This window comes from Carcharodon carcharias, chromosome 17, assembly GCF_017639515.1.
Source record: "Carcharodon carcharias isolate sCarCar2 chromosome 17, sCarCar2.pri, whole genome shotgun sequence".
Lineage (NCBI taxonomy): Eukaryota > Metazoa > Chordata > Chondrichthyes > Lamniformes > Lamnidae > Carcharodon > Carcharodon carcharias.
In genome coordinates this window covers 80627818-80649661 of record NC_054483.1, presented here as the reverse complement: position 1 = coordinate 80649661, position 21844 = coordinate 80627818, and the positions used below count along the sequence as shown (strand labels likewise).

At 42.9% G+C, this 21844-nt stretch overlaps 1 protein-coding gene across 2 annotated transcripts in view; it reads right to left on the bottom strand.

The window, feature by feature from the left end:
- The window catches only part of LOC121290146 (phospholysine phosphohistidine inorganic pyrophosphate phosphatase), a 155810-nt gene that overhangs the window by 100927 nt on the left and 33039 nt on the right, over nucleotides 1-21844 (bottom strand). For both annotated transcript variants that reach the window (XM_041210373.1, XM_041210372.1), the window contains exons 4-5: nucleotides 15706-15769; nucleotides 6145-6237 (exon numbers count right to left, since the gene is read on the bottom strand). In XM_041210373.1, coding sequence (XP_041066307.1) covers nucleotides 6145-6237; nucleotides 15706-15769 — 157 coding nt within the window. The remainder of the gene's footprint in view (nucleotides 1-6144; nucleotides 6238-15705; nucleotides 15770-21844) is intronic.

Here is a 21844-nt window from a genome sequence, read left to right as displayed (position 1 = left end):
TGGCGGAAATGGCGAAGGATGATCCTTTGAATGCGGAGACTAGTGGGGTGAAAAGTGAGGGCAAGAGGGACCCTATCATGGTTCTGGGAGGGAGAGGAAGGTGTGAGGGCAGAGACGTGGGAGATGGGTCGGACACGGTTGAGGGCCCTGTCAACCACCGTGTGTGGGAAACTTTGGTTAAGGAAGAAGGAAGATATGTCAGAAGCACTGTTTTGGAAAGTGGCAACATCGGAAGAGATGCGACGGAGGCAGAGGAACTGAGAGAATGGGATGGAGTCCTTACAGGAAGCGGGGTGTGAGGAGTTGTGGTCGAGGTAGTTGTGGGAGTCGGTGGACTTGTAATGGATATTGGTGGACAGTCTATCACCAGAAATTGAGACAGAGGAGTCAAGGAAGGGGAGGGAAGTGTCAGTGATGGACCATGTGAAAGTGATGGAGGGTGGAAATTGGAAGCAAATTAATAAATTTTTCCAGGTCCAGAAGCATGAAGTAGCACCGAAGCAGTCATTGATGTACCAGAGAAAGAGTTGCAGGAGGAGGCCTGAGTAGGACTGGAACAAGGAATGTTCCATATATCCCATAAAGAGACAGGCATAACTGGGGCCCTTGCAGGTACCCATAGCCACACCTTTTATTTGGAGACAGTGAGACGAGTTTAAGGAGAAATTGTTCAGTGTGAGAACAAGTTCAGCCAGACGGAGGAGAGTAGTGGTGGATGGAGATTGTTTGGGCCTCTGTTCGAGGAAGAAGCTAAGGGCCCTCAGACCATCCTGGTGGGGGACGGAGGTGTAGAGGGATTGGACGTCCATGGTGAAGAGGAGGCGGCTGGGGCGAGGGAACTGGAAATTGTTGATATGATGTAGGGTGTCAGAGGAATCACGGATGTAGGTGGGAAGAGACTGGACAAGAGGAGACAGAATGGAGTCAAGATAGCAAGAAATGAGTTCCGTGGGGCAGGAACAGGCTCACACGATCGGTCTGCCGGGATAGTCCTGTTTGTGGATTTTGGGTAGGAGGTAGAAGCGGGCCATCCGGGGTTGGGAAACTATGGAGGTTGGAAGCTGTGGAAGGAAGATCTCCAGAGGAGATGAGGTCAGTGACAGTCTTGGAAATGATAGCTTGATGTTCGGTGGTGGGGTCATGGTCCAGGGGAAGGTAGAAGGAAACGTCTGCGAGTTGGCGTTCAGCCTCTGCGAGGTAGAGGTCAGTACACCAGACAACAACAGCACTACCCGTCGGCAGGTTTGATAACAGTGCATTTCTCTGTTCTATATTTTATGTAATATATCAAATGATTCAGATAATCTCCAGATTATTTGCTGGAAACACTCATTTCTAAGCTTTGCTTCATGTGGATAAAAGTATTCATTGGAAATGAGAAACAACCAGATTCATTCTGGGAAATGCAGCACAGGCAGAAGTTGGCACGAGTGCCCTCTTTCTACAATTAAAAGCTGCTCTTGTCATTTCTTTTCCATATACAAGAAGAAAAGATAATATTGAATGCCTTTGCTTATCTCTAGAAGTCACAACTTTTTTTTTTAAGCTAGTACAAAATGCACTTTCCATTCTGACCCAAAACTGTTTGGATGGACTTTTTCATTTATCCCATCGAGTGGCTAGAGTATATTTTTCCAGGTATGGCAAGGCAAAAAAATGAGACTGCTCACATCACCTCCATACATATATTTCAACTATCATATAATCATAAGTAGATGAGAGGTCAAAAGACTGATTCAACCAGGCTTCCACTTGAAGTCATGGGGACAACGGTTTGTATAAAAAAGTCAAATGTGCTGACTCATCATCATTTAGCAGTGTTTACAATACAATTTTAGTGATTGAAACAGCATGTGACCACCTGAACATTGTGCTTTGAAATATCATGGTTACCAGCTAAACATGGCATGGATACCAACCTGCTAAACATGGCACAATACCAGTTAAACACGGCACAGTTACCAACAAGCTAGGATACCAGCTAAACATGGCACGGATACCAACTAAACACGGCACAGATGCCAGCTAAACAAAGCTGAAATTCTTCATTCCCTGATCCAGAATTGAACTTTGGCTGGGTCGGTGAAAGCATCGAATCCACAGATCACCAAGGAACCTGTGTGTGTCCAACAGGTTAATGTGATGCATCTAGCGTGTGGGTGAAGTCAGTTAGCATGCTTTCCACTACTATGTGCTTGTTTGCTTCTCATTTTCAACCCACACCACTGGCTAGCAGCAATGTGAAAAAGAGAGCCAAGAGTGTAAAGTCTCTCTTTGTTATTATACAGTCTCTCCATCAACAAGTTCTGTCCTGTGCCAGCTCATGGTGACACTGAAACTGGGTCTTATGGGGCCCCAGGCTATAACTTTAGAGGACCTTGGAGGAGATTTGGCCCCCAGACATGCCATCTGTTATGTCTGCTACCAGCATGAGGGCACGCCCTAGCACTCATGAGTGAAACTCCCACCTATGGACGAATAGCTCCACTGCCTTATGGATAGTTCGGGAGTTAAAGGTAAAGTGAGTAAACCATGACAAGGACAGACTGATGTCTAAACATGTCATCTTTCCAGGTAACTCCTGCAACCAGGCTGGTGCCAAATGTCGTGCTTTAAATTCCTTTTCACCCAAGTGGGGATGTCAAGGGGGGACCCTAAAGTTTGGGCAGCCCAAGGTTTCCATACATTTTGCCTAGGCTTGCGTGCTGGAGAGAACTTTCCAGCTTTGTTGCACAGCATTAACACAAAATGAGACAGCAGTTACGAGAGATAAACCCAATTCAATTAGCATAGAGAACGGGTGCTATGAGCTGTCTCTGCAGGTGGCAGGGACCATTCTGTGCCACTGGTCAGCCACCGGCCACCTCGTTGGGCAGCCCTCGAATAACTAAGGTGCTGACCTGCCACAGTACATCTACTTCAATTGGTTCTTGGAGCTTAGAGTCTGCTCAACAAGTGGATGGAATCCATCGTATCAGGCGAACAAAACAAAACAAACAGAAAGGAAGAAGATGCCAACACTTCAGTTAGCAAACTGGAACATCAGAGTCACATGCACAGGATTGACAGACAACTTCAGCTGGTCAATAACATGCATAACACAGCTGTGATAGACATGGAACTTGACAGGCTTAACATCGACACAGCATACCTACAGGAGACCAGGCTCGTCAAGAATGGATCACTGAAAGAAAATCATTACGTAGTCGTCTGGAGAGTTCAGAAGAAACATGTGAGAAAGGTGCAGGCTTCGCTTTAAGGAACTTACTACTCTTCTTGGTAGAACTTCCCACAGATGGTTCCAAATGTGTTCTCACTATCCACCTCTCCACTCATGAGTACCTATGCTCCAACACTGTGCTCCACTACAGAGGCAAAAGACCAGCTCTATCAGGAGCTTGACACATCTATCAGCAGAATCCCTAAATCAGAACATCTATTCCTCCAGTGGGATTTCAACACAAGAGTGAGCACGGACCATGAGGCATGACCCTCCTGCCTCAGACATTGTGGCCTGGGAAAGATAAATGAGAACTAACAAAGACTACTGGAGTCTTGCTGCTACCACGAACTTTGTGAAGCTAACACTTCTTTCAGAACAAACTATGCCACAAGGTCTCCTGGAGGCATCCAAGATCAGGGCATTGGCACCAGCTGGATCTGATTATAACCATTAGTGACTCTCTGAACAGTATTTTCAACACACACAGCTGCCACAGTGCTGGCTGTGATACAGATCACTCCCTAGTGTGCACTAGGGTGAGGATGCATCCCTTGAAGCTTTTTCATTTAAAGCAGAGATGCTGTCCTCGTAGCAACATCAGCCATACTGCCTACCCAGATAAAAGCCAAATATTCTGCGACTTGATTGATCAGACAATGTCCGGCATTCCCACACATGGTGTAGAAGCGAAATGGAACATACTTCGAGACACCATCTACAATACCGCACACCCAACATATGGGAAGCAAGAGGGGAATTTTGCTGTCTGGTTCGAGGTTAACATCACTGTGATGGAACTTATCATTGAAAACAAACAATTTGCTCTCATTAGTTATAAGAGAGAGCTGAGCAAGAAGACTCTGAATGCACTAACAGCCACTCAAAGTAAAGTCCAACAGACTGATAGGCAGTGCACCAATTACTACTGGTTACAATTCTGCCAGAATATCCAGATGTCCTCGACACAGGGAACGGCAGGGACATGTACGAAGAGGTCAAAAAGGCAACAAGTTCATCAGCAAAGAAAACCCTAACCTAATAAACAGTTGGAGTTGTACTCTTGGGTGAACACTGTCACCAAGGAAACTCTAGACACCATAGAAAATCTGCCTGTCACGGTAGAGCTGGATATCGAATGCACAGTGGAAGAGCTTAGAAAAGCTATTGACTCACTTGTCATGGGCAAAGCTGCAGCTGCTATACTGCCTGAAATCATCTAGTACGCTAAACCTGCACTCCTGCATCATCTGCATGAACTTCTGTCTCTGCTGGAGAGAGGGGCAGCACCCCAGGGCATATACGATGCAAGGATTGGGATCCTGTACAAGAACAAGAGCAACCAGGACAATTGCAACAACTATCAAGGCATCTCCCTACTGAGAACCATGGTAAAAGTATTTGCCTGTGTTGCCTTTGTCAGGCTGAACACATTTACCTCAAATCTCAGTGTGGTTTTAGAACATAATCTTCAGTCCGGCAGCTGCAAGAGAAACGCCATGAACAAAGGCAACTAGTATATATTGCCTTCATCGATCTCACCAAGGCATTCGAGCATGTGAACAGAGGCGGTTTAATTAAGCTACCAGAGAAAATTAGCTGCCTGCTCAATGTGACCTCCTCTTTCCATGATGGGTAACGTCAGCTATGATGGTGCAACATCAGAACCCTTTGAGATCCACAGTGGGGTTAAATGGGGTCTTGTGCTGGCACTGACATTCTTTGACATATTCTGCACTGGCTCAGCCAGGTTCATCAGATGGATCATGGCCATATACCCAAACACCTTCTGTATGGTGAATTGGCCATAGGGTCATGGCATGACCTCCTGGGCATCAATACCTCCATTACAAGGACACCTGAAAGCGAGATATGAAGATGCCAGATATTGACACTGATAACTGGGAGACAATTGTTGACGGCTTTGGCTTCTGGAGGCTGACTGTCTGGAAGGGCATTGGAAGGCCAAGCAGAAACGAAAAGCTCAGCTGGCGGAGAAGGGGGCTCAGAGAAATTAGAGGCCAGTGAATCATGTACGCTCTCAGCCCACTATTGTCCTCTGCAGGAAATGTGGCAAAGAGTGCCGTGCTGGAGAGGGGTTCCCAAGCCACACCAGACGGTGCTTAACACAGAGTTGATCACCATGGCGCAAACCAAATGAGATGGAAAGATGCCACACAGTTGAAAAAAACCTTTCCAACATATTACCACTAAACAATGAGCTCCTTCAATAGTCTGAATAGTAGATGGAAATTGATGAAACATTAATATTTCAATTTTTCAATCAACAGGTTTGTCATTCTCACTCATTATTGGTCTCTAGCTGAGGCATTCATCTATAGAACCCTATTAATAAACTGAAAGTAAGACCTGTTTAGCCACTATATTCGCGAGATGAAAAGAACAACTTTTATCCAGAAGATAAACTTCAAGTTACAAACTTCAAGTTATAATCACAAATCATTAAGCACCGATTGAGGGTTCCATGGTCCCACAAGAATCTAAATTCGATACACGATTGTTCACCCTTCTCTAGATTTCAGTACCAGATGCAGTTAAAGCATAGCTGATGTTAATGTATAGATCTATGGTTTTGAAATCCATAACTTATACTGTTAAAAATTTATCTAAATTGGATTTGAAGAAGTACGTGGGTTAGATTTTTATATCCTCCAGAAAGGAAAGTCTGTTTGCTGTACATTTATTACTCCTTATAAATACTAAAAGCTTGGCTTGCTGCAAACAACAACTCAGTTGTGTCCATAATTCATTAATATTGAACTTAAACTAACAATTCTGGAAGAAAAATCGGTAACCATTTGATAAATCAAGTGTACCAAAATCGCCAGAAATAGTTCAAAGAAGTTTTTAAAAAATTAAACAGATGACAGTACAAGTACCTAGTATTAATGAACAACTCTTACCCGATCTGGCTCCAAGCCCATGTCAGATAAAGCGGACAAGAAAAACATTTTTGCCGGCTTGCCTACAACTTCGGCTTCGATATCACAGGCAAACTGGAAGGAGGAAATAAAAATAAAATCAAATTCACGCGTACTTCTCGAGCAAAAGGTATCTGAAACTTCAAGGCAGAATAGAGATGTACATTAAAGGCACTTAAGGGTATTCAGTAAATTAAGAGTGGTCGTTTAGTTGTAGTTAATTTAATCACTTCCTTGTCAAACTGCAACAGGCAATAAGTGGCTGCTTTGATGATTAATTGTAGAAATTATTGCACTGCAAGCTATTTTGATTTTTTTTTAAATGAGTTTCTATTTCCTGGGTGAAGCAGTCACATTACAGTACAAATTGGGTCACTGTACTTTTTCTCTCAGAAACCTGATCCAAAAATGTCATGCTAATGAATCATTTTATCAGGGTAATAATGGTCCTCACTACAGTTACTGTGTATAGCAAAGGCAGTTAGTATTGGGCTGGATTTTCGCCGAGTTGGGTAACCTTTAAAAATGTTGGATTGGCCCTGGTCCTGGGATTCCTGACCTTATCCCAGGGTTTCTCATTTACGGGAGTGTCTTTTAAGGGTGAGGGCTTGTTCGGGGCACGAGCCCACACGCTGCACTCCCAACCTGGCCGGCTCCATTGTGGGGATAGGCCCTAGTCCCCTGCAATTTTCATGGACTCAAGCCAGCTTTTCAAAGAGTCATCACCTCAGAGATGTCATGAACCATAGTCTACATAAAGGAACTTTTTGAAAGGCAACTTCAAGAAGGTCCTTCTCATGCACCCAAGCCAACGTATGCCCCATCAATCCACCATACCCATGGCCCCTCATGCCCCCAATGATAATCTATGTCCCTCACCCACACCCATGGCCTATCATGCCCCCATGCCAAGGTATGCCCCCCCACCAACCCATAGGCACCTCACGCCCTCTAAGCCAAGGTATGCCACTTCCAACCAATCTCTATATCCCCTCATTCCAAGTTATAGCACTCTATGCCCAATCACCCACTATACACTGAAATTAACCAATGAACCCTATAGTGACAATAGGATGCATAAAATAAGCTTTATGACCAACATTCATTGATAACTTTACACTTTAAAATAAATCTCCTTTTTACTACAGCCCAATAAAAGTGTCAATCAGCCATGCCCTTTAAAATATCAACAGCAGAAAATGCAAGCACTTGAAACACTTTAGCTTCTGTAAATAATATTGTGCAATTAACAGCATAGATCAGAGGGCCAGAGCTGTCAATCAAGCAATTTTTACACCGGGTGGTGGGGGTGGGTAGGAGGCTTGAATGTTTCAACAGTCTAATGGGTATCAACTAGAATACTGAAATAGCTGAGAAGAGAGAAAACATTGCTTGATAGACAGCTCTAACTCCCTTATCTATGCTGTGAATTGCACAATGCTCATTTGCACAAGATAAAGAGGTTTCAAGCACTTGTAGGTTCAGCTATGGATACTTTAAAGGAATTAGATGATTGAACCTTTTATCATGCTGTAGTAAAAAGATTTTTTTTTAAAGAAAGGTATAAGTTATCAATGAATGACTGTTTCTTTAAATCTTCTTATTAAAGATATCCTACTGTCACTATAAGGTTCATTGGCATATAGTGGGTGAATGGGCATGGAAAGGCAATAGCTTGGCATAAGGGGCCATGGGGCATGGATGGGGCATGGGGAGTGTATGGGGGTGAGGGGGCATGAAGGATGAGGGCTGGAGGGCCTGTTTTTATTATAACTGGGACAATGTCCCATAGCTTTCAGGTGGCACCTTTAACTAGCCTGCCTCTGCACCCAGCAGCCCCTGTGTCTTCCTCCGAACTTTTTCCCATGTTGACTGGCCTGTCTACAGCCCACATCTATACCCCTCTCCACCGGAATGAAAATCCCATCCTTCCTGGCACTTTTTCCTGAGGCAGGCTGGAGGGGGAGGCGGGGGTGAATACAGGAATTTTCCCAACTCCCACTACCTGCCTCGAGGATGAAAATCCAGCCCATTATGTCTCATGCATCACAGAAGCGAATGGAAGTGAAAAATGGGAGCCTGCCAGTTTTTACCATTTTTATCCTGACATTCACTCCATTTGCAAATGTGCCTTTTCTTATAATTATCTTACTTTATAAGACATTCAATAACACAAATATCAATTCAAGTAAGAAGAACTTGATGTTGTTTCTGGCAAGACCATTCATATCAGCGTCGTGCTTTCAGCCAATTACATAATTCCATATGCATCCAGCAAAGGGAGCCTAATTCTAGGGTTGAAGCTATTATATATTTAACAAACTCTTGGCTGAGATGGATTGGCACACTAAGATAAATAATGTGCTTCTTCTTCTCTAGGGGGCACCTTTGATTATTCGAGGGCCGCTGAGCAATGGTTTATGCCGTGATTTTGCTATGGGACAGGGCGAGGAGAGAGACCCTCAGCCAGGATGTGGATTGGCTGTTGGGGTTATTCTGAACCACACACTAGCAATCTAGCTAACAGCAACACCCGCCCCCGCCCTCCTTCGTCCCTACGCCCAGACAATATACTTCTGTAGGAATAAGGGCATATGCTGATCTTGTGAAAGAGATGGTTTTTGCAATTTTATGAAAACTTAGTTATAACGCACACCACAATTCTATGTTGCTGAATTCATAGGATAATGGAAACTTAATAGCACAGCACAAGGCTATTTGGTTCACTGTACCAGCTGACTCTTTTAAAGAGCAGACCTGTTTGGTCTCATATCCCTGCTTTTGTCCATGACTCTGTAATTCCCTCATCCTCAAGTACCTTTTAAAAATATGGATGGAATGAGCTTCCATTCTAGTACAGCACTCCAGATTCTGTCAATTCAGTGAAAAAAAAATCATGTCCTCTTTAGATTTTCCACCAATGATTTCAAATCTATGATCTCTGGTTACTGGCCCATTGTCATAAAGAAGAGTTTTCCTCTGTTTACTCCATCAAAACCGCTCATCATCATGAAAACCCTCTATCTTGTCTTCACCTTTGTTGTCCAAAAAAAAGTTCTTTTTCAACCTATCCTCATAACTGAAGTTCCTTATCCCCGGTATCATCCTAGTAAGCCTCTTCTGCATCCTTTCTAAGGCCCTTACATTTGTCCTGAAGTGAAATTGCATTACTTCACATTTCTCAGCATTGAACTCTGCCTGCCGTGTTTCTGCCCATTCCACCATCTACCACTTTGCCAAATTTTGTGTCATTTGCAAACTTTATAAAGTCGTTCCCTACACTTAAGATAAGGTTTCTTATAAAAATTGAAAAGAGTAATGAATCCAAAACAGACTCTTGGGGAGCGCTACTGTTAACCGCTCCCCAGTCAGAAAAACACTCAGCCACCACCCTTTGCTTCACATTATTGAGCTAATTTTATATCCTAACTACCACTTTCCCCTTGATTCCATTGTCTTCCACTTTATTAATAAGTCCCTCGGAAGGCACATTGTTACATGCCTTCCAAAAGTCCATATATAAAACATCTGCTGTACTACCATAATCAACTTTCGCTGTTACTTCAATCAAGAATTGTCAGACACAATTTGTCTTTAACAAATCCTTGGCGTTCCAAATGAAAACTTATTTTGTCCCTGATAACAGTTTCCAATAACTACCCCACCATCGATGTTAGGCTGGCTGGCCTGTAGTTTCTAGTACACCCACTCCCCTTTCTTGAATAGTGATATATCAGCAACTCCCCCAGTCCTTCGGCACTACTCCTGTATCTAATGAGGATTGAAAGATTGTGACCAATGCCTCTGCTATTTCTACCTTTGTTTCTTTCTGCAACCAACCAAAGTCATCTGGACCAGATGACTTATCAACTTTCAGTAAGGCTAATCTTTTTACCATGGCTTCTCTATCGTTATCGTCTATAACTCCCTTTTGTTTTTAGTGTAGCCTTCACATCATTTGCTTCCTTTGTGAAGACAAATGCAAGGTCATCATCATTTAAGTGCCACGTCAAGTAGCGTGTGCAAGCAGAGTCTTCCAGACTTTTCGGCTACAGCAACAGTAGTTGACCTTATTGCTGGAGTTCAGGTTAAACCGGTCTTCAATGTTGTCTTGCTGCGTCCTTCACTGTCAGCCTCTTGCACTTCGTCAGTTAATCCTTCTGGTGGTGGTTAGGCAATCCAACTCAGCTCCACAGGACTCCATTTGTTTTCTTTCAATATTATTTAAGAGTTCTCTTGTTATTCCGGCCTCATTCAGCACTTCTTTGTTCGTTCTTTTCTTCACTCAGCTTACTGTTAGGATCCTTCTTAAGCGTCAGATTTCAAAGTCAGATTTACTTTCTTTTCTTCCTCTTTCCCAATGCTCCAAGGTTCACATCCATAATTCATTATTGACCAGGCTTAACATTTTAGTACACAGATTCCTGTTTTAAGACTCCAGCTGATATTCCTTGGAATGTTGCTTAATTTTGTGAAAACATTTCTAGCCTGTCCAATCCTTTTTCGGATTTCAGTACTGCTTTTGACATAGAATGTTACTGTGCTTCCTAGATAGTTGCTTTGATTGATCTTTTCTAACTTGCTTCTATTTACTGTGATGCTGCATATTCAAATGTCCTTTTTTTTGTCATTACCATAGCGTACTTTGCAGTTGAGTGTAAACCTGTATCTACCACTTTCCTTTATGACTTTATTGATTAATTTTTGCAAGTCTTCATCATTTGTTGCTCTCAGTACAGATTGTGTTGATGACGCTCCCTCCAACCTTGAAATCCCTTCAATTCCTCCGAGAATGTCTTCATGGTATAGGGAGAATCAGTACAGTGAGAACGCAGCCTTGTCTAACCCATCTTTTGATTGCTTTCCAATCACCAAGTTGGTTCTCATAGCTGATCATCGCTACCTAATTGCAGTAAATATTCCTGACAAAATCAAAGATTTTTCCCATCGATGTTGATGTACTCCAGCATCTTAACAAGATGATTGTGTTGGACTTTATCAAATGCTTTACTATAATCAATAAAACATAGGTAAAGGTTGTTTTGCATTTCAATGGCTTTTTCTATTTTAGTTAGATTGCATTTCGTGTCCCTTTATCTTTTACAAAGCCACAATGAGTGTCTGAAATCTCTGATTTAATTTTCTCTCTAACTCTGGACATTAGGATTCTGAGGATGATCTTTACTACATGACTGATTAGGCTGATTGTTTGAAGTATCTTGCATCCTACTGCCCCAGGTTTCTTTGACAAAGCAATATAAACAGACTTAGTTAGATCTTCAGGCATAACGCCAGTGTTGTAGTTCAGTTTTTCAATTCCTAGCTGTCCTGTTGCTTCAATAAACTCTTTTGTTATTTCATCTGCTCCCAATGCTTTCCCAATTCTTTATCTTCTTCAGCACAAGTTTCACTTCTCCTCGCAAAGTTTCTGGGCCTATGTCTTCATTTCTGATTGGTGGTCGAGGTCCTTTGCCATTGCCGGACAATTCTTCTATGCATTCACTCCATCTTTTCCATTGGAACTGAACCAAATGCAAGGTATAATACTTTAGCCATGTCCTCTGTCTTGTCTTGAAGATTTCCCTTTGGATTTCCCTAGCGAACTGCAATCTTAAGTCCTGATCATGCTCAGAATTACACTGAAAATCAATTTAAGGTTGTCAGTCAGGCTCACAACGTAGCTCACTTACACATGCTAGAAGCCACATATATTCACACACAGGGCTCCGTCCTTTGCCAACAGAAGGAACATGTGCACACTTTGCACCTTTTTCATCTAAACAAAAGTTCAGGGAACAGTCATTCCCTGGTTCATTCCCCAGGGCAATGCCTTGACCAATCAGAGTCGACTTGCCGGTTTGAATTTGAGCGATGCTGGGCAGCTAACTGTTCCTTGCTGCATTCTCCATGGCAAAACCTTCCCCAATCAGAGTCCATTTGCCAACCAACTTGCACACTTTTCTCATGCAATAGAAATTGTTGCTCCTCCATTAGAGTTGGTAATTTTTTGTGAGCTATCTTGATGAGTGCAAGATGAAAGCTTTGATAGCATGTCTCTTTTTTCAGCAATACTGGAGTTCTGTACTACCAAACAACAAAAGTCAATGGTGTCCCAATGAAGACTCTCCTATTGGGAGTTTATCTGGAAGTAGCTGAGCTACACAGACAGGGAAACTTCTGGATTCCATTTCAGTTTCTGCTGAATGAGCTGACCTCTGTCCAGATGGTGACAGGGGGTGTTATGTGCTCCTATTTCTGACTGTTATGCACATTTCTGAATGTCAGTTGAGGGCACAATTGAACTAAAATTATGATGCACCCTACAGTTACATATCTTGGCAAACTTCACAAATGTACCGAGTCACTTGGTGACTGGCAGAGGTGCTGACGGGCATATTTGAAGCCATATCTTGAAAGATACAACACACAGGAGGGAGGGAAGAGACAACTTGGAAGAAACATAGCAAGGAAAAAATGTGCATTTCAAAAATTATATAAACAAATGAAACACACAATTAATATGTGCATTAGGAACAGATTCACTTGAACTTTTCTGGTAATTTACATTCTTCATACTCTGGCCCAGGGTTTCACTTCCGGGATGGGCGCGCAGAGAGGGGGGAATTCGAGGCTTCGCAAACCTGACCTTTAAAGAATTGATGCCCGGAAATCGGATTTTTGGTCTGGAGGCGGAAGGCTGGATTAGAAGTTGGGGCAGGAGACCTGGGAAGAACTAAGGAGGCTGCTGGGTGTGGAGGCTGGTGGGTGTGGAGGCCTGCCTGGGGATCGGGCACTGTGTCCAAAGATCAAAAATAAAGTATAAAACATGAAATATCCCTTTAGTCCTCACACCTTCTCAATCTCCCCACACACTCCCATACCCCATCCATTCCAACCAATACCACCTCATGCACCCCATCCACCCCTACGGCCCCTCATGTCCCCCCCCCATGCCAAGGTATGCCCCTAAACAACCCCTACGACCCCTCATACCCTCCTTACTAACCTATGCCTCTTCATCCACCTCCCACGGCCTCTCATACCCTCCATGCAAACCTATGTCCCTCCATCCACTCCCCTGGCCCTTTATAGCCTCTATAACAACTTAGTGCTAACTCTTGCCAACCCATGCCCCCCCACCCACCACCCTTTCCCCTTAAACCCACCATGCCAACTCACCTAGTATTCACCATGAGCAGACCTCAGGACCCATGCGGAGATGAGATAAAATAAAATTCTAGATGTCTATTGCAGACTTCACTATATTCAAATAAAAACTTTCATTCATAAAAATCTATTTACTACATTTACATTCCTTCAACTAAATAAAGCCTTATATAAACAAATATTTAATTCTAATGTACAATTCCCTATAACAACTAAGCATTGAAATTCAGAGTGCCACATCAAAGAGTCTATAACCACTTGTAGCTGTCAATCAAACTGAAATGTCAGGCACCCTACTGTATCATGGATGGTTGTGAAATCAGTCAGGCAATACCAAATCAGTAATGAAAATCCTCAGACTGATGTCAACTGACAGAGTAAAATAGCAAGCAATCTTTTTAAAAAACTGCAGACATTTTTTTCAATGATTTAAAGGGCAGGACTTTTAAACACCTTGACAATTTTGACAGGTCCCTCATTATATCCTTGGTTCAAACATGGACAAAACAGCTGAACTCCAGAGGTGAGGTGAGAGTGACTGTCCTTGACTTCAAGGCAGTATTTGACCGAGTGTGGCATCAAGGAGCCCTAGTAAAACTGGAGTCAATGGGAATCAGGGGAAAAACTCTCCACTGGTTGGAGTTATACCTAGCACAAAGGGAGATGGTTGTGGTTGTTGGAGATCAATCGTCTCAGTTCCAGAACATCACTGCATGAGTTCCTCAGGGTAGTATCCTAGCTCCAACCATCTTCAGCTACTTCATCAATAACCTTCCTTCCATCATAATGTCAGAAGTGGGGTTGTTCGCTGATGATTGCATTATGTTCAGCACCATTTGCGACTCCTCAGGTACTGAAGCAGTCCAAGCCCAAATGTAGCAAAACCTGGACAATATCCAAGCTTGGCAAGTAATAAGTGGCAAGTAACATTTGCACCATACAAGTACCAGGTAATGATCATCTCTAACAGGAGAGAATCTAACCATCGACACTTGACATTCAATGGCATTACTATCACTGAATCCCCCACTATCAACATCCTGGGGTTACCATTAATCAGAAACTGAACTGGACTAGCCATATAAATACAGTGGCTACAAAAGCAGGTCAGAGGCTAGGAATCCTGTGGTGAGTAACTCACCTCCTGACTCTCCAAAGCTTGTCCACCATCTACAAGGCACAAGTCAGCAGTATGATGGAATACCCTCCACTTGCCTGGATAAGTGCAGCTCCAACAACACTCAAGAAGCTTGACACCATCCAGGACAAAGCAGCCCACTTAATCGGCACCCTATTCACAAACATCCACTGCCTCCACTACTGATGCACAGTGGCATCTACAAGACGCACTGCAGGAATTCACCAAGGCTCCTTCAATAGCACCTTTCAAATCCATGACCTTTACCGTCTAGAAGAACCAGGGTCGCAGGTACATGGAAACACCACAACCTGGAAGTTCCCCTCCAGGCCTGTCACCATCCTGACTCGGAAATATATCGCTGTTCCTTCACTGTCGGCTAGGTCAAAATCCTGGAACTCCCTCCCTAACAGCACTATGGGTGTACCTACACCACATGGGCTGCAGCAGTTCAAAAAGGCAGCTCAGCATCACCTTCTCAATAACAATTAGGGATGGGAAATAAATGCTGGCCTTGAAAGCAATGCCCACAGCCCATGATTGAATAAAACAAAAGATCTTTGACAGTATTGACAGGTCCCTTTGACAGTTCCAATGAGCTTGACACTAATGAGTTTATGTACTATTTATGCACATCTATGCCTACTTTTAATAATTCCAAAGAGAACCTGACCTACCTCAAAGGGCATCTTACTTTCCCCCAAAGGTGTCCTGGGACCAGATTCAAAGGGTATCTTATCTGTCCAAAAGGGTACCCTGGCTATCCAAATGAATCCACAAAGTCCAGACCTGCTCTTACCACACTTCGGGTTTCACTTTCCTGCACTACCAAAATCCTTGACTTGAGTGGAGGCAGCAAAGGTTTTAATGGCTAGCTGCCTCCGTGAAACGTGCATGCGCAAAACATGCCCTGCCCCCATTCCCGCCCCCACGAAAATATGAAGAACCGTGTTTGGGGGCAGGACTTAAGATTTTTGCCCACTTCCACCATGATAGAGAGGCTCTCTGTCGTGGCAAGAATCTGGGTCTCTGTATGTATATGATCCAATTTTGGAGTTGTAGAGTTTTCAAAGTGTTATGTATGTCTCATTCCAAATGGTGGCCTGGTTACGTTTTAATTTAAAAATACTGGAATACTATGCAAAAAATTTAATATTTTTGAGGTATAATATGATATTATTCAATGTCATTACTTTCCCAGAATAGAAAAGGAAGATTTAGCATAAGCATTCTAATACCTCTAATGCCTTCATGTAAACTCCAACATCAAGTTTCATCCCATCCGTTTCCTTATAATATCGCCTAGAGTATGGAAACATGAAGAAATGCAGAGATAAGTATAATCAAATATACATAGAAGGCCATTTTGCAAGACGTCTTTTGGAAGGATACAGAGTGCTTGGCTATAGCATCCAGCATGTCAAAGAGGGCATCTTGTGTGGTTTCTCGACTAGTGATGAAACTGAGTAATAGGTTACAACTTTGACATAATTACATGGTGAGGGACTAACACGCTTCAACCTTACAAATCTTGTCGAAGAGATTTATGATAGCAGAAAATAATTCCTTCCGATGCAGAGAAGTGTGAAGTGATGCATTTTGGTAGGTAGAATGAGGAGAGGCAATATAAAATAAAGAGTACAATTCTAAAGGGTGTCCAGGAACAGAGAAACCTGGAGGTACATGTGCACAAGTTGTTGAAGGTGGCAAGGTAGATTGAGAAAGTGTTAAGAAGGCATACGGGGTCCTGGGCATTATAAGTAGAAACACAGAACTCAAACGCAAGCAAGCTATGCTGAACATTTATAAAAACATTGGTTCGGCTTCAAATGGAGTACTGTGTCCAATTCTGGACATCGCTGTTTAGGAAAGATTTGAAAGCTTCAGAAAAAATTCACGAAAATGGTTCCAGAGATGAAGGACTTCAGTAATGTGGAGAAGCTGGGGTTGTTCTGTTTAGAGAAGAGAAGGTTGAGAGGAGATTTGATACACGTGTTCAAAACCATGTAGGATCTAGACAGAGTAGTTAGGGAGAAACTGTTCCAATTGGCAAGAGTCACTAACCAAAGGCCACAAATTTAAGGTGAATGGCAAAATGACCTTCGGATAACTGAAGAAAAACTTCTTTTATGTAGCGAGTTTTTAGGATCTGGAATGCACCGTCTGAGAGTGTGGTGGAGGCAGATTCAATCGTGGCTTTCAAAAGGGAATTGGATAAGCAATTGAAGAGGAAGAATTTTGCATGACTATGGGAAAGGGGTGGGACTAACTGAACTGCTTTTGCAGAAATCAGGCATGGACACGATGGGCTGAATGGCCTCCTTCTGTGCTGTAACCATTCTATGATTCTATTTTTTAACTCCAACATTGAGTTAGCCCCAGATGGGACACAATGGGCTAAATAGCTTCCTCCTCTATGTTAGGACATGCACATTAAGAAAAACAAAAGTGATCAAATATTTCATTGCCAATACGAAGAGCACATTGCTCCATGAAGTCTTTCAGAGTAACCCTGCAGTAGAGACAAAAGCATGAGGAAAATCTGTAGGTTAATGGATGGGGGATGAAATATTAAATGACTTTCAATCTATTGCAAGCTAAATAAACTTCTAAAAAAATAATTCATATTGTTCTCTCACTTAAATGTAATTCACCTTCACTCAAGCAGATAATGTCAGCTGAGTGACAGAATTATTGAGCAAATCATTTTTTCAGAACTATTTCTGCTCCATGCCAGATGGACTGCATTAAGATCTCCGACAGCAGATGAGAAATGCGCAACATGGTCGGACATGGTTTTATGGTTTATCTTTCTGCCATTTTCAATTATACATCAAAGCCTCTCTCTCAAATGACCACTTGACCTCTGCTTGAGCAACCGTTAACCTTCCATAGACTAGGGTAAGCAGCTTAATTTTCTGACACTGGCATGACTGGAGAAATTACACTACCAATTCCATATCCCATCTAAAATAGATGCTGAATGTAAATCAATACATTTAGAGGAGACTCCTTAAGTAATTCTGTCATGCTGGCATAACTTTTAACTTCTCATTTACTGACTATAGTATAGGTCTGCCTTGCCAATTTTGACTTCATTCTGGAGTCACATTGTATTTTTGTCAACCTAGATATATACCGTATCCATGTGTGCATAAGTATTACTTGTCTACTGAGTGATTTTACAGCGAATGATTATGCTTTTGTACCTATGCTAAAGGAATTTGAATTATGGATTATTATTAAAAACTTCCAACAATGGAATATTTTTGTGAACAACTGTCCACCCTTTCTTGTTAATTTTTCTCCTTTTTTCCCTTGATAAATGTGACTTGACAACTTGCAGTTGACTGGCTAGATATTTTCCTTTCTTTCCACCTTCTACTTATCACTCTCTCTGATATTTCCTTCCTATTCCAAGGAGCAATGTTTGAACAATAGTGGCATTACCCTTGTCAAAACTAGAGCTTTCTCCCAAATTTTACAATCTCATGCGGTTTCTATACGTTCACCCACAGTTTTCATGATCTGAAATCTACCTCCACTGGCAGAACATGCAAATGTATAATATCCCACAACGTTCACCATCACCAATACAGAGTTATTCTGCACCACAAGTTGCACACCACACAATTTAGTCCATCCAAATGGTGGGAAATCAAATAGCTGAACATATTTGCTTTTTATTTTTAAACAGAGGTTATGTTGGTCAGTACGCGATCTCTCTCTGATCTGCAGAGTTTCATTTCACCTCTGTCATACAGGGGCAGATGACACTTGCAAGGAAACTTGTAAAGGTTGTGGTTTCAAATCCCATTCCAGAACTTGAGCACAAAAATCAAGGCTGACACTCCTGTACAGTACTGTGGGAGTGCTGCACTGTCAAAGTGCCATTTTTCAGATGAGGTGTTAAACTGTAGCCCTGTCTGCCTTTTCAGGTGGATGTAAAAGATCCCATGGTGCCATTTCAAAGGGGAGGGGAGTTATTCCCGGTGTCCTGGTCAATATTTATCCCTCAATTGATGCCACAAGAAGCACATTATCTAGTCACTGTCACATGCTGTCTGTGGGAGACTGCTGTGCACAAATGGCTGTTGGCTGCCACATTTCTTTAATTAGAACTGTAATTACACTTCAGAAGTACTTCATTGGCTGTACAGTGCTTTTGAGATGTCCACTGCATTTATATATAAGGTGCTCATTTTTTTAAAACTGGAATTCCAGAGACAAACACACTGTTCTCCACAGTGCAGAAGATAATTAATTTTACCTCAATAGTGGACAACAGAACTTCCCAACCGATTATTAGATCATGCAGGTGTGCTTTCCCACAGACAATCACAGATCAAATAATTTGATTTTCTTCAGACCAATAACTTGACACTGATGAACGACTGCAATCAAAGATTTAGTATTTCAAAAACCTGAAGTAATCGCAGGCACAATTCATGTAAATTGCTGCGGACTTCATATTCCCACATAGAGGCATGGTGATTGACACAGTTGATATGGCTCCTGCTCTTTGCACACTTCATACTGCCCATGTGGTGGTAAGGACTGGCCCCCAAGTATCACAAAGTTATGCAGAATGCAGCACAATACTAACAAATACCAGGGGTAAATTTTGCCCTCGTTGGGTGGGCTCAGCGAGGGTGGGTGGGAGAGGTCGGGCAATTAAGGCCCACCCAGCATGAAACACACGCAGCAGTGCTCGGCACTGCCTGTGCGGCTTGGGGGGGGGGGGGGGGGGGGGGGGGGGGGGGGTGGGAGAGAGAGAGAGAGAGAGAGAGAGAGAGAGAGCGTGCAACTTCACACAGACACATGGGTGCGCCATGGAAAATGAACAGTTTTGAAAATTAAAAATAAAGCATTGCAAGATGTTAAAAAACATGTCCCCTCATGTGATTTACATGTTAGAACTTAGGATGGAAATTTCTTTTTAAAAATAAATGATGGATCAAAACCATATCTTGCCTGTGGTTGAGGTTTCACAAAAAATGCAAAGGCCGCCTGGCCTTTTCGCCTGCCGCCAATCTTTTGGATTGTTAATGGCCTTAAACAGGCCGTTTAAATTGTCGGCAGGCACGCTGCCAACTCCCGCGCGCACCCGCTGACTAAAATATCGCATGAGTGCGTGATGACTTGTCTGATGTCATCACGGGTCATTTTACGCTCGTTCAGGTCGGGCACCTGCCCACCTGACAATGGAAAGATTCTCCCCATAGGGTTTAAAGAGTTAAATTATGAAGGCAGTTGCATAAGTTTGGCTGGTATTCCCTTGCATTCAGAAATTTGAAAGATGATCAAATCAAGGTTTTAGAAAGATTAAGGGATTCATTAAGGTGGATATGGAGAAACCATTTCCCTCCCGTGGGGATATCCAAGGGGGCATAATCATAAACTTAGAGCTAAGTCATTTAGGAGTGAAATCAGGAAATGCTTTTCACCCAACAGGCAGTGGAAATCTGGAATGTGCTCCCCAGATGGCTGTGGATACTGGGTCTGCTGAAATTTTCAATATATTTTTGTTAGGTAAGGGTATGGATGGTTTGAGGCAAAGATGAGTAAACCCCTGTTCCTCTGTTTCTAAATCTGGAAACACTGTCGGGGTAACTGTAAAGCTCCTCCCGAACAGCCCAAACGGTAATAATGTTGCACGAGCCCACTAATTTTCTACTCAATTATATTTCTGGTGGCATCGTAGCGCTCTTGGAGGCCACCTCAGTGACTAGGCACCAGTTCCTGAGAGAAGTCATGAGCCATGTCTGGAGGGAATATCTTTTCTCACACAGAAAACAGCTTTTGACTTGACCTCCTAGTTGAAGTTAAGGTGGCACAAAGCACTGGTGCAGAATGAATGAGTCATGACTGTTGGCAGGAAACCAGGCACAGAGCAGTGATGCCTGTGGTCCCAAAAAAATGGACCATTGATTCTTTTTGTATTGAGGAAGATACCTGAATAGTGGTGGGAAGTACGTAAGGCATTGGAGCTTCAGTCTTTGTCCTTCTGCGCCCTGAGGCCATCTGCAATGTGCGAAAAGCCTAATGCTCTCATCCTGCTTGACTCTGTCCATTGGGAACGTGATGTAGCTTTTCCTGTTAGCACAATCAGCCTCAATGATTTCTCCAGTGCAGTGATGAATAGAAACCTGGGAGATTTCAGCCTGGGAGGAGCCCACTATATAAAAGTCAAGACCCACAAGGACCTCAACAGCCACAGGCAGGGCTTGAGGCTCCAGTTGTGGTAGCAGCAGGTAACTTAGCTTCTTTAGTGAAGTGAAGTAGCCTGATTCCTAACTGGCCTTCACCAAGGCACAATGTAAATGCTCCCTGAAGACGTGCTGTGGTTATAGCCTTCTCCACAGTGCCCTCTTCTTCCCTCGGAGGGGGGAACGGAAATGTTACATAAAACTGGATGGGAAGGAATGTAACTAGAAAGTTGGTACATTTATAATAGATGTCAAGAAAAAAGGTAAGAGAATAAAAGAAAAGGAAAAGTCTAGGAAGAGATGAGTCAGTGATGGACCATGTAAGTAAAGGGAAAGGGAAGGGCTGAGTTTTGAAGGCACAATCCCATATTGCAATACCTGGTTTGAGCCTCCCTGCAGTTCCATGTTCTTGCCACTGGGTGACTCTGCACTAGCTTGGGTTCCAAACTGTCAGATATGACAACAGTGGACTTTTGATCTGTTCGAATGTCAAGGTGTTAGCAAAAAGTTAAGGAAATTAACTTTGTCAAATTTCTGTCCAACAGATAAAGTACAATCTCCTCAGACAGTAAAGATCTCAGTCTGTCTGCCATGCTGAGCTGACTGGTTGCCTTGCCTCCCCACAACTGCATACGCAGCCAGAAGCAAAAATTGTTCAGTCAGTTCTCCAGCTAGGTCATACTCATGGACTTATTAATCCACTGCATGCCATGACTTATTTAAGGCATTGTTAATGCAACCAGAAGAGCCCACCCGCCCCCAGCAAATCTGACAAATTCACTATATTAGTTCAAATACTGAATTCATGATTTCATCCCAAACTGTATAACTCAAATCAACAAATATTAGTGCCAAGTGGAATTCAGCATATTTGCAAGCCTACGATTCTCCCTATTCAAATCTTTCACCAACCATCCTCCCTCAGCATAGCTGTCTTCCTTATTGGGCTAGTTTTCTGGCCCTCATGGGGCTATTCCCACCCTCCCAGAGAGGTATCCACTTTCCCCATCCCAGTCATTTGCACTCCTCCAACCCTTGTGTCACCCCCTCCCTCCAGATAGCCCAAATGTCCTACTTGACATGAAAATAACACATGGTTTTGACTCCTGATTATGAGCATCATGGGAGCTTGATTAGAGACTTATTACAATATCCCCCATTTCAAAAC